We start from the raw sequence: 14,530 nt of genomic DNA, 5'->3' as shown, positions 1-14,530 counted from the left end.
CATGAAAAATGAAGGATGTCTTGTCATTTTTGACATGGATGTTCCTAGAGGACATTAGGCTAAGTATGGTAAGTCAGACAGAGAAAGACAAAGACCGTATGATTTTATTTATACGTCATATCTAAACAAAACAAAGCCAACAGAAAGACTCAAATGCACAAAACAAAATGGTGGTTTCCAGAGGGGAGGTGGGTGGGGGGATAAGCAAAATTCAGCTTATTAAAAAGTACAAATTTCCAGTTATAAAATAAGTCAAAGAAACGAAAGCATAGCATGGGGAATATAGTCAATAATATTGTAATAACATTTTACGGTGGTAGATGATGAGTACACTTATTATTCTGAGTACCAAATAATATACTGAATTGTTGAATTAAATGTTGTATACCTGAAACTAATATAAGACTGTATGTTAGTTATACACACATATATATGTACATACATACATACCTACAATTTGTGCTTTGGAGTTTTATGAAGTATTTCTTATCCTGCACAAGAAAGGTATTCTCCTATACTACCATTATTTTTACTACTTATACTCACCTCTTTCATTCTTTTGAGTTTACACTGTATATAGTGTTAGGCAAGAATCCAGTTCTGTTTTTCCCTTATCGCCATATGATGAGATTCCATGTAATTTTCTTAACACTCTAAACTACTGTTCCCTTCCCTAATAATATGTGCACAATTTCTGGTGTAAAAAATTCCTGGTTTTGTACTTGTTTAATGAGATTTGTTCTTATGTGAAACATTAGCTCAGGTAGATTCTGAGTTTTGTATGTATATAGTCATATCATCATATAAGTTATAAAAGATTTTTCTTTTCCTAATACTTATTCTATTTCTTCAAATATTACATTATATAACAGTATTAATAGGATAATTATATTTCTGAAATCTTTCTGAATTATATTTCTTAAACTTCATCAGTTTAACTTTAAATGCTACCCATAGATACTTTTTAATGTAACTTTAACTAAATTAAAAAAAAAATTATGTTCCATCCTAGTTTTCTGAGTTTCTTTTTTAATCATAAGGAGGCATCAAATTTCAACATATTTTTTTATACTTATGTTGAATAAATATATATTTTCTTTTAGTTAAGTACTAAAGTGAATTATAATATCTATCAATATAACTATCGATAGATTTTTCTAATGTTGAACCATCCTTGCATTTCTGGTGTAAAAATTCTTGGTCCACTTATATTTTAAATATGTCATTTGATAGTCTATTTTGAAAATGTTTCATCAGTGTTTATGAAACACTATGGATTTCTTACTTTCTTTGCATTCATTGTCATAATCCATTTTTAGAAGCAAGAGTTTCCTAGTTTCACTGATACAATATACTCTTTTGTTACTTTAGAATTTTTATTTTTGTTTTCAAAAGCTTTCATTTGTGACTTTTAATTTTACTTTGTTAGAAAAACTCAAATACACATTGATGAAAACAAAGGTCTAATAATGTTTTAGGCTTTGAATTTTCATGTTTTTTCTTCATCAGTACATTAGTCAATACACGTCTCATTTTGAGCAATTTCTTTTTATAAGAATTTATGTATCACTTATGAAGCTGGTATTTTAAGAAGAAATTTCATATTCATAAGCTTTCTCCTACACATTTTACAACAAACTTTAAAGGAGAATTAAATTTTAAATATGTCTGTATTTACTTAGATTCAGTGCTAATACAATAATCTCGTGAGATAGTGAAAAAGTACTTTATGTGCAGAATGAACACCATTCCCTAAACTAATGCTACTGATTGCAAAAGAAAGCCCACTGATTTAAAAATTAATAATAATAATCACCATCATCATCATCATCATCAAAAAACTTAAGTCAGGGATACTTTCTAGCCAGTACCTTAATAATCACTATTTAAATAATATCTCAAAAGTTAAAGAATTAAATTTGTAAAGAATTTGTAATTTCAAAATCATATCTTATTTTTAACTTTCCTTTTATTACTGAGTTATGTAGAATTAGCTAGAGCAAAAACAAAAGCAAAAGAACAAAACTAGATACTGCTTTGGCTAAACTAATAGAAGTACACACCTGTGGCTCAAGGTTAGACTTTTCAAAATTTGATACCCTAGAATTCATGTAAGTTGCCCATTTAAAATATTCTTGGAGGGGGGCACCTGGGTGGCTCAGTGGGTTAAAGCCTCTGCCTTCGGCTCAGGTCATGATCCCAGGGTTCTAGGATTGAGCCTGGCATGGGGAAATCTCTGCTCAGCAGGGAGCCTGCTTCTCCCATGCCCTGCCTGCCTCTGCCTACTTGGGATCTCTGTCAAATAAATAAATAAAATCTTTAATATATATATATATATATATATATATATATATATATATATATTTCTTGGAGGGTATTTTCTGTCCCAAGAACTTTTCAAAATATAACTTGGTCAAGTTTTAAGTAAACATCAGGATACCTATCACATGCTACATACATACAAACAGATGTTTTTGTATGGAATTTCCATTAAATAAGTATTTGCTGATTTCTGCTACTCCATATGATACATAGTGTTATGTGATGTAAATTCAATACTAAATAAGAGAGTTTTATTCTCATTAAACTCAGCATGTACTATGGGAGTTAGACAAGTAAAAGGACATTTTAACACATGTGGGGGAAAAAAAAGGGCATGCTTTTGATCACATGGTACTAAATGGCTTACAATGAAGTTTACATTATTTCTAGTAAAACTGGGAAAGAAGAGGAAAGAAGGGCCTGCTGCTGTTCTTTAAGACCACAGACTGGAAGTTGCAAACATAGTTTCTACCACAGAATTATTCATTGTGTATTACTTGTAAAAGTGCAATGTTAAAATTGATACGTACGTCGTGGTAGATTTATAAGATAGGTAGCTGTAAAAACAAAAACGAAAACAAAAACAAAATGAACAAGCAAAAAAAAACCAAGAAACTGTTCCTAGACTGGTTGAGATATAGACAGTACCAGAAATAGATAATAGACATGTATATTAATTGTACACAAAGTGAATCAGAAAGCTAATATCAAATTCGTAACAGAGATTGCCTGAGAAGCAAGAGGCAGGGTAATTTGATTTGGGAGGGAAACAAAGAAACTCTAGGCATATATAAATATATATATTTTTTCTCATCAATTTATAATAGGATTATGTCCCAATGAACCCATCATAAATTGAAAATGCTGTAAGTCAAAAATGCACTTGATAAACCCAACCAGCCATACATCTCATCTTAGTGTAGCCTATCTTAAATACGCTCAAAATACTTACATTAGCCTCCAGTGAGGCTAAAGCCTCTAACACAAAGACTATTTTATAATAAAGAATTGAAGGTCTCAAGAAATTTATCAAATAATGTCCTGGAAGTGAAAAACAGAATGGTTGTGTGGGTACAGAGCAGCTGAATCAGATGTTTACCCTTTTGATCCTGGGGGTGAAATTGCTATGGCTTACTCTTGCTGCCCAGCATCATGGGAAAGGATGATACCACATATCAGTAGTTCACAAAAAGATCAAAATTCAAAATTTCAAATATGGTTTCTCCTGAATGTCTATCACTTTCACATCATTGTAAAATCAAGAAATTGTAAGGTGAACCATCCTAAGTTGGAGACCATCTGTATGTGATTTTTCCATAAATAAGTAGGTACGTATTAGGTGGTAGGTAGACCGGCAGGCAGGCAAGCAGGTGGCTGTTCATTCAGCACTATTATATATCAGGCATTAATGTAAGTGTAAACTCACTGCAGGGAACAAATGATAGCTTTCTAAAATAAAATATAAACAGTTCAATCAGACTTGACAAGTATTTTTTTCAGACTTGAGAATTTTTGGCTTGTTCCTAGAAGAACATCTTTATAAAAAGACAATCTGTGGAGGGCATGCATTGCATGGAGCACTGGGTGTGGTGCATAAACAATGAATTTGGGGCACTGAAAAGAAATAAAATAAAATGGAAAAATAAAAAGACAATTTGTAATCTGAAGTTTGCCTTAGGAGCATGGAATAGAAAGGGAAAAATAACTTAATGATCTTAATAATACTATCATCAACCAAGAAAACATCCATTTTATTAACATCCACAGAAGGAGGCACTCTATTTGTGGGATGGGTAGAACAGACTCTTTAAAACTCCAAACCTCAAATTTAAACAGAATAAAACCCACCTGAGTATATTAAAATTGAGAATTTTTTTTAAGTGTACACTGTGACAAAGATAAAGACCACAGTTTGTGAAAAATCTTTGCAATGTCAAAAGCTGACAAAGGACTAAGAAACTCAAGATATTAACCAAGAAAAGACAAAAATTCTATTTTTAAAAATAGGCACAAGATATAAACAGATAATTTATAAAAATGGTCACTCAAAAAACTAATATAGTTATGAGAGGATTCTTAAACTCATTATTAATTAAAGAAATATAATTAGAATGCTGGACGAGTTTACAGATTATCTCATGTGTCTTTATGCAGGAGATCAATCACCTATGTCCACATGGCCACACTGGAGTTCTTAGTTCTGCTAAACTCAAGGACAAACAGAGCTAGATGACTCAGCCAAGGTGAAGGCTGTTCCTTGAGTGTGCAGTTACTTTGACTTTTCCCTTAAACCTATTTTCCATTTTTATTTCCAAGCACTGCTTTTACATGATTCTTCAAAAACCCCTTTGGAGAAAGTGTGCTTCCACATTTAAATAATCAGAATTATACTGTGTCTAACAACCCTGAAATTCTTGGTTTTTTAGTTTCTGGCATTACTTCATCTGAAGAGAACTCAGATAAAAGAGAAGTAGCATGAATATTAAAAATACATCTTGATGAAGAAACTAGGACATGAAGAGACTCAGTAGTGCATCCAAGGCTACAAAAATAATAATCAGGAAAGCCAGGATTTGAACTCAAGTGTTCTGACATCAGAGACCATGTTCTTGACCACAGATTATGAAGTGGAGTCACTGAAAGGGACTCTAAATTGCTAATATAGTGTGCTTTTACAAATTTTGTTTTTTATTAATTTATTATTTTATCAACCCTACTCTTTGTCAGGCACAGCACTGAACACTGGGGCTACAAAGATGAAACTCACAGCTTAGTGGAGAAGACAAGCTAAGCAGTTATTATACTATTTTGTGCCTCCTCAGTTCAGCACGATAAGTGCCCGAGTGAGAACATGTCAGGATATTATGAGACCAGAGAGCAGGAGCACCTAATTAAGCTAGGAAAGGCCCTAAAAACTTTCTGAAGAAACAGCCAGATGAGCTAGAGTTAGCCATGAAGGGGGAAAGTGAAACAAATCCAGGCAAGTAAAGACAACGCAGACGAAGGCATCAGGAGTTTAGTGCTTTGACTCATAGAACGCAAGGTGGAAATGAGGTTGAAATAAGGAAAGGATAATGGCAAACTGAATTTAATCCTATAAGTGAATTTAATCCTATAGTGATTATAGAGTTAAAGATAGGCAAGTTACAAATACCTGGATATATTTTAAATAGAGTTTGGGTAGCAGGTTAGAAACTGATTTGAAGGTCTGTTAGTCAAAATAAGCTAAGCTGTGCTGTGGTAACAAATAAATCTACAAATCTCAATGAGATAATGCGATAATGGATTACTTCTTAAATATCCAAGGCTAGAGAGCACTCTTCCACCTGGTAGCTATACCATCTAGAGTGTGTGTACTTCGAGGTTACTGCAGCAGAGGAGAGAGGGCTGCAGGATATTGTGGGATGTTTTCAAGCACTGAAACAGGATGTGGTGTTCATTGACTTCTCCCGTATCTCATCTTCTAGGAACCGGCAGCATGACGCAGCACAGCTCAAGAAGCTTTAGGCAAGCACTTGAGTGTCTACTATAGAATAGAACACTCCTTTCTCTTATGACAGACCATCTCTTATGATAAACCAAATATACCTATAACTTGTTATTGTATTGTGTAAGAAGAATCATTGTTTGTTCATTTATTCAATTCATTCAACAAAGGCTTTCTAGAGTACTTACTATGATCCAGGCATTCACATAAAAATCAAGGGGTCCAACACTATTCCTGTGGGTAAACTCTTACTTAACTCTCCATTTCCACGACAATATGCGCAAAGGACAGAGTAACAGAGTTAATGGAGTGAAAGGTGTGATATGGGCCAGATCCTGCATCTTATAGGCAATCGTGAGGACTCTGAATTTGATTGAAAAGAAGAGACTTTAGAACATTCCGTGCAACAGAGGAATATGATCCAACTTACTTTTTAAAGGATCATTCTTAATAAGTCAATCGGAGAAAGACAACTATCATATGATCTCCCTGATATGAGGAAGTGGTGATGCAACATTGGGGGTTAAGGGGGTGGGAGAAGAATAAATGAAACAAGATGGGATTGGGAGGGAGACAAACCATAAGTGACTCTTAATCTCACAAAACCAACTGAGGGTTGCTGGGGGAGGGGGGTTGTGAGGAAGGGGGTGGGGTTATGGACATTGGGGAGGGTATGTGCTATGGTGAGTGCTGTGCAGTGTGTAAACCTGGCGATTCACAGACTTGTACCCCTGGGGATAAAAATACATTATGTTTATAAAAAATAATTTAAAAATAAATTTTTAAAAATGACAACAATGAAAAAAAAATAAAGGATCATTCTTGCTGCTCTACTGAGAATAGACATAGAATGGTAGGGTGCAAGTAGTGATCTCTATTAATAAACTGTGGAGTAATCCAAGTGAGCAATGGTGGTGGCTCAGAACAGGATGGAAGCATGGAGCTGGTGAAAAGCGGTCAGATTCTGGATGTATTGTGAAGATAAGGTATTTCGTTTGAAAATAAAGTCATCAGAATTACAGGACAATTTAGATATGTGGTGTGAGGAAAAAAGATCTTGCACTCCCAAGAGAAGAACATTGCAGTCCACTGAGGGGAGATGAACCTTTATCATTAAAACTTTGCTGAGATGGTTTCAGAAGGGCTCTAGAGAGAATTAGTTTCCTAAATTATTCAGATCCAATAGATGCTTCCTTTAGAATTTCAAATGATAATGTTATTTATGGAAAGGTCTTTTTCTTAGATGGAAAGTTTAGCTCCAAATACTCCATTTTCCCATACTCACAGGATTTCTTATACAATCTGTATAGATCTCTCTACCTAAAAAGAAAACTAACTGGTTGGCGAACTACATGAATGTCTTTGTTTTTAAAGCCAAGTCGGCAAATATTAAGCTAAGCTTGATTCATTTTGATGTGACACCTCATTTACTTTCTGTTAGGGACATGTTTCCTTTCTGGGACCTGTCCATATTTCTATATATTTTATAAAAATAAAACTCTTCATGCTATTTATTAATAGTAGTAGGAGAGTAGAAAGACAATAAATAAGGTATGCCATGTTAGTGATTCAGTTCATCCACTGGATGGGAATTAGTAGAACAGCAGATCATATTTAAGTTGAATTTGATGAAGGCAGAGAATGGGGGAACATTGAGATGTACATGACAAATAAATGCATGGATATAAAACAGGATGGCCAACTCATGAAAATAACAGACTTCAGAGCTCATGAGAGGGGACAGTGGATTTGGAGTTATAAGGAGTAAGAAATTGAGGCCAACAAGGTTTGGTAAGATGATTACGATGTTACGTATCAATAACATACCTGGTATAACAGTTAAGTTTCAATTTTAGCTTTTAGTTAAAATAAAGACAGTGAGGACGCCTGGGTGGCTCAGTTGGTTAAACAACTGCCTCTGGCTCAGGTCAGGATCCTGGAATCCCAGGACTGAGTCCCACACAGGACACCCCACACAGGATGCCCCACTCAGTGGGGCGTGTGTTTCTTCCTCTTATCCTCCCTCCTCTCATGCTCTTTCTCTCAGCCTCTCTCTCAAATAAATAAAATCTTTAAAAAATAAAAAAAATAATAAAAAATAAAGACAATGAGGTTGAAAATGTAAAAGAACTAAAAGAGCCTTATGGGAGGAAGTTTGTAGAAAATGGATAAAGTAAGCCATCAGAAAGCCACCCAATGGAAAGCACAGTTGAGAGACAATTTGATCATTAGAAATCCAAGAGAACTAAGTTTCTAAACTATAGCACATCTAGCAGGAAAAATAAGCTAAAGCTATGAATAATTATGTGGTTATACATTGCTTTCATATAAAATAATAAGCTCCATTTAAGTTTTTTCTCCTACTAAGCTTAGGAAGTCAGAAAGTTTTAATACCCGGCTTGAAACCTAGCTTAAAAGACACTCACTTGCTTTCATCCACTGTATGCTATCTAGTTCCGGCCCCACTCAAGTAACCAAGAAGTTCCAGAGGCAATTGTGAGGTTTTCAATATCAAATGGAGTGACGGCTTTCTTCAGGAAAGTGGATAGGCAATAAATACATATTAAGAAGCCATCCCCAAACACTAGAAGTGTGTGAAGTGATAGCAATGCATAAATCATAGAGTGCATTAGAGAACTTAAATGTCATAAACAATGTATCACATATAAAGAGGGAAGTAATGTTTATGAAATCACATAACCAACAAAGGATTCGCATTCAGAATCTATTTTAGAATTTGCTTACAACTTAATAAATAAAAGACAAACCCACAGAAAAATCAGCAGAGGATTAATAGGCAATTCACAGAAAATAAAACTGAAGTGTTTATTGTGCATATGTGAAAATATGTTCAAACGGACTAATATGAGTATTTATCTCTGAAGAAAGAGGAGGGAGGAAGATTCCATTTGGAAAAGGCACAAAGGGGAAGGCTGCTTTGTGTGTAACATTTACTGCCTTCAGATAACAAAGAACAGAGCAAATATTACTAAATGCTGACATTTGGTGATATTGGTGGCAATCATATATATGTTTGGCTTTCTTTCTCTATTTTCTTGTGTATTTTTGAAATATTCTTTAATAAATTTACATGTATGATGATTTTACCATCCATTATATAAATATTTCCACATCTATCAGTTTTATGAGGTAACATGATAAGGAAGGCAGTTATGACTTAGGGGAAGAACATAAGAGTTGAGCTGGAGTCCTAAATTCTAGTTCCAGATCTGCCACTTGACCACTATGTGATCCTAAGCAAATCACTTAATTGTTCTGAAACTGATTCCTCATCTGAAAAACTTAAAAACAAAACAAAAAGAAAACCAATATCTATCTCTACTACATAAAGTTATGTTAAGGGGTGAATTATTTCATGTAAATGAAAATGATGTTCATATGTAAAGAAAAGATATTGGGACTTCTCAAAGCCCACAGTTAATGTGAAATCAGACATTAGAAACAGAAAGGAGACAGGTGTCTTTTCTTACCGGGTCTATTAGCTGAGAATAGAGTTCATGGCAATTGTCAAAAATATATTTGTACGTAGAATCCAGGCACGCTCTAACACAGTCCTTCACCACCATGCTGGCCTTTGGGGGGCTTTGCAGCTCCAGAACCTGACAGACAAATTTTTTCCTTAAATTCAAAAATAGAAGATCGCAATCCAATATAAACAACTTAACCTCAATAACTGTTTTTAGTTGATTTTTCTATGTTCAGGAAAAATGTGGTCTTAACAATGTTTTGAATGTGTAAATACTTACTTTAACTTCCTGATACAATTCAGTGAAAATGGTCACAGTTGTAAATATTCAGCTAGAAACTCTTAGATTGACTAATCACATTACTCATCCACCTATAATTTGCAATAATTCAATAATTATTTATCATCTACTGTATGCGTGACAATGGTTATATTGCAATGAACAAAAGAAATAAAAATCCCTTTCCTCATGGAGCTAAATTCTAGTAGATAGCAAAATTAATCAATAAAATAGATGATGCACACTGAAAAGAAAAATAAAGCAGAGAAGAGGGAATGGAAAGTGTTTTAGTGGAACAGAATAAAAACAGAGGATACAATATTAGGTGAGTTCAGAGAAGTAAAAGGATGAGACTAGAAGGAACATCTGTATCTAGATCATTTTTACAATCCTTAGCTTTGAGTAAGGTGGGAAGCAATTTGACATTTCAGCAGAAGAGCAAAATGACCTAACTGAACCATCTTTTAAAAGGTTCCCTTAGGCTGCCTAAGGTGGGCTATGGAAAAAGTAGAGATACCAGTAATGAGGAAAGCACAATAATTCAGTCAATATGTGCTTGCACTCTGGTGTTAAGGTAGGGGAAATCACGTTTAGAATAAATCATTTTCTGGTTAATTTGGGAAAGAAGAACTAACAGGATCTGTTGACAGACCGGATGATTGGTGTGAGAGAGAGAGCAGTCGGGACCCCATGGTTTCAGTCTAAGAAACTGACAATGGAGGCGGCTCAACTTAGATGGGCAAAGCTATGCACAGGAAATCAGGGACTTGGTTTCAGACAAGTTAAGAATGAACAGGTTGTGGGCGCCTGGGTGGCTCACTGGGTTAAAGCCTCTGCTTTCAGCTCAGGTCATGATCTCAGGGTCCTGGGATGGATTTCCTCATCGGGCTCTCTGCTTCGGCAGGGAGCCTGCTTCCTCCTCTCTCTCTCTGCCTGCATCTCTTCTACTTGTAATCTCTGTCAAATAAATAAATAAAATCTTAAAAAAAAAAAAGAAAAGAAAGAATGAACAGGTTGTTATGCACAGAAGTAGATTTCAAGTAGACATTTGGGCATATTAGTCTAGACTCATGAAAATGTCTGGGGCTAGAGATACAAATTTAGAAATTATTAGCTTAAAGAAGAATTTAAAGAAACAGGACCAGATGAGTATGTATATAAAAGAGAAGTCTAAGAAACAACAACAACAAAAACCCTAGATAATTCTAGCCATCAGGCAAATGACAAAGAAGAAAGCAGTGGAAACTGGGGAAAAAGCAGCCAATGAGATAGGAGGAAAACTAAGCAAGAAGAAAAATCTTGGGAAGAAAGGGTTTCCTGGAGGAAAGACTGATGACATATAATAATACTGAACATTGTAGGATAAGGATCAATAACTGACCACTAGATTTGACAATGGTCCTTAGTAATTTTGACTAGATCATTTTTGGTGAAATGATGGAGTAGAAGTCTGATTGGAGTGAGTTCAAAAACAAGGGTGATTTTGAAGATTTATTATCGTTAAAATTTCAGTTCTCTCCAGATTAATCTGTAGATTTAATCCAATCCCAAACAATATCCCGACAAGAACTAATACCAACTAAGCAATTCTGAAAAAGAAGAAAAAAGATGTAGGACTCACAATATCTGACTTTAAGACTTGCTATTAGGCTATAGTAATCATGACAATATGGTAAAGGTGAAAATATAGACAACTGAACGGTATAGAGCCCAGGAACAGACTCAAGCAAAATGGACAATTGATTTTTTATAATGATGCAAAGGCAATCTAATGCATAAAGGATAATACTTCAAATAAATGGTGGTAGAATGATTGAACATGTGGTATGCAAAAAAAGGACACGATACCTTGTATCATATTTAAGAAAAAAAAACCTCTCAAAACACAAGACTAAACATATAGGGTAAAATAAAACTTTTAGAAGACACACAGTAAAATCTCTTGAAGACTTTAATTTAGCCACTATTTACTCTTTACACTACCTGTAAATCAAAAAACTGATGAAGTAAACTTCATTAAAATTAAATACTTTTTGCTGTACAAAAGGTACTGTTAGAGAATGAAAAGACAAAGCAGGCAGGAAGACAATTCTAACAAATAAAATACCTAAAAAAGTCTTGTATCCAGACTATATAAAGGACTCTTTTTTTGAAGTTTTTTAAAAATTATTTTTCATAATCTCTAAAACGTGGGGATTGAACTCATGACACCAGAGATCAAGAGGGGCATGCTCTTCCAACTGAGCCCGCTGGGGACCCCAAAGAACTCTTAATACTCAAAACCAAAACAAACAGAAACAAACCAAAGAAACCCAAACAAAACACTAAGAGAAATGAGCAAACTATTTCAACAGATTGTTCATAAATGAAATTCAGATGACAAACCAGCCCAAGAAATGATGATCAACATTATTAATAGAGAAATAAAATTAAGACAGTAAGATACAACTTCACTATCAGAATGGCTAAAAAATAGTAATAAAAATTACAACCACGGAAAATACCAAAAGCTTCACCAGAAGATGCAGAGCAACTGGAATTCCCAAACATTGCTGCTGGGAATGCAAAACTGTACAAATGCTTTGAAAAAACAACTTGTCATTTTTCGTAAAGTTAATCATACATGTATGAGATGACCCAGGAACCTTGCTTCAATGCAAGTGAAAGCTTCGGTTTACACTAGTAATATGTACATAAATATTTTTAACAGTCTTATTAATAACCCAAACTAGGAACAACTCAAATGCCTGTAGTGTATACCTAAACAAGGATTCTACTCAGCAATCAAAAGGAATAAACAGCTGCTACACTCAAGACCGATGAAAAGCCAGTGTGTCATGTTATGTAGCGGAGAATTTTATTTACACAATGTTTTGGAAAAGAACTGTAGGGAGACAACAGATCGGTGGTCACCAAGGGCTGGGAGAGGGGTTGAGTCTAAAGGAGCAGCCTGAGGGAATTTTGGAGGACTATGGGACTGTTTTATACGTTGACTGAAGCGGAGGTTATACAACCCCACCAAAACTCATAGATCCATACAACGAAGGAAGGAATTTTACTGTCTGTAGTGAGGGAAGAAAATGGGAGGTTGAAATTTGCTCAAAAGATACTGGGATATTAGAAACTGGGAAGCCAACAAAGAGGATGATTCTGAGGAGTTTGGGTATTACAGGAAAAGAGGAATTAGGGTAGAGCCGCTGGAGAAGGAAGTGGAGTCAAGCACTGAAGAGAGTGGGGGGGGCAGCTGCACCAAGGCTTTAGTGCTCCAGAGGGGATGAAATCGATTGCACAGGTGGAAGAGATGGCCTTTTCTAGGAGAACAGACAGCTAATCAATAGTAATAAAAAAAGAAGGAAGAGTAGATGGATATGGATGCAGGTGTGTAGAGAGATGGGGTGGGTGGGTGGAGCATGTGGTCTGAGCTTGAGGAAGCTCTCCAGACTTTGCTCCTGTTTTTCTGCAGGGAAATAGGAAGCAAGGTCCTCAACTGGTAGTGAAGATGGTAGAGGAGGGTGCTGTCCGTTTGAGACTTTGTTTCCAAACACAAGGCTAGTGACTGAGGAATGGCAGATACATAGCACAGGTTAGGCACCCCCTACCCTCACTCCTATTTCCCCAAGGCCACAATGTTGATGGCGGGCATCACCTGTCAATAAAGTAACACTTCCCTCTGAGCCTGGCTGGAGGCTTACCATCCTTCTCTACTCACTGTTCTGGCAGCTGCTGCCAGGAGGTCAGATGGATATAAATTCTAGTTATCCCAGTCACCCAGTTTAACTGTGATTTTAAGCCAAATGAATTTTATCTGAACTTTAAACAATCTAAGAGACTGCTGATAGAGTATGGTTTGGTTTTCTGTATCTCCTATTATACAGTACCATTTTTAGTGCTTCTAGTGAAAACAAGCATGGGCCGCTGAAAACTGTTTTGTGTTTTTTTTTTTCTTTCTTTCTTTTTTTTCCTGTACAGGAGTTTTCTGAATAAACATCATAGAAGAGCAAAACTTTTTTAGCGCATAGCCTGACAAGTAGTTTTAGGAAACACTTTCCATGAATTGTCCTGTTAGCCAAATTATGATTGCAAAGAATTTGCTGTTAAAGCAGAGGGGACGGATCTAAAAAGAAATGCCTGCATAGTTTGGTAGATGAGAGTTATACTAATGATTTAAGCAATCAAATCTATTCCTATGTAGACATTTCCAGGGCTGAAAACAAGAGTTGCCACAACTGGGGCAAACTTAAAAGAATCAGCTACTCTCTTGGGATGAAAAAGTCAGCAAGACTTCTGAGTTAAAAGTAAAAGAAGAAGTCAACTTGAAAAAGTCGACTCATTTCCATTTAGCATTCTCAGGGAATTTTTTTTCTTTAGTAGGTGCCATCTTTATTTAAGATGGATTTAACTTAAAACTACATTTGAGCCAAAGGTATCAGAATATTTAGGTGTTTAGGAAAATCCCTTTTCAACACACCTTAGACTGGAGGATTCACTTAGCACTGGAAAGTCATCACAGCATAATTGCTGGGGTTGAACAGTAGTGATCAAGAGATGCAGAAAAACCAGACTTCAATGGGCAATGAATGTGGTATGCCACACCAGATAGCCACAAATAAAATAAGGTACCTTCATCCTAAAAAAGGTGATACTTGTCAGCAGGTCAACAGTTGATTTCAGGTCTTGCAGCCGTTCAGCATTGCTGGCAGGAAAGTTTTCCTGGTTCATTAAGAAATAGAAAATGGGTAAATTATCAGCCTTAAGAGCTTGTGATGGGAAAACAAACTAAAATCAACTTTCTGGGGAAGAAATGGGAAGGGAGTTATGTAAAAATTATAAAAATATACCTATATTATTCTGAAAATATTGTATCATAAAACATAAAGAGTAAACAATTTGGAAATATTCTCTTCTTAGTCTTAGAAAACCACAACCTTCTATTTATTTTCAAAATAGTATCATT

The 14,530-nt window shown here is 35.2% G+C and overlaps 1 protein-coding gene across 1 annotated transcript in view; it reads right to left on the bottom strand.

The window, feature by feature from the left end:
* UNC13C (unc-13 homolog C) overlaps positions 1-14,530 on the bottom strand; it is a 568,731-nt gene that overhangs the window by 254,473 nt on the left and 299,728 nt on the right. Inside the window, exons 17-18 of the mRNA XM_045073496.1 lie at positions 14,197-14,286; positions 9,301-9,429 (exon numbers count right to left, since the gene is read on the bottom strand). Of these exons, the coding sequence (XP_044929431.1) occupies positions 9,301-9,429; positions 14,197-14,286 (219 nt within the window). The remainder of the gene's footprint in view (positions 1-9,300; positions 9,430-14,196; positions 14,287-14,530) is intronic.

This window comes from Mustela putorius, unplaced genomic scaffold, assembly GCF_011764305.1.
Source record: "Mustela putorius furo isolate JIRA1106 unplaced genomic scaffold, ASM1176430v1.1 tig00537243_pilon_pilon_pilon, whole genome shotgun sequence".
Classification (NCBI taxonomy): Eukaryota; Metazoa; Chordata; class Mammalia; order Carnivora; family Mustelidae; genus Mustela; species Mustela putorius.
The sequence above is the reverse complement of the archived record's forward strand: the minus strand, read 5'-3'. Positions and strand labels throughout refer to the sequence as shown.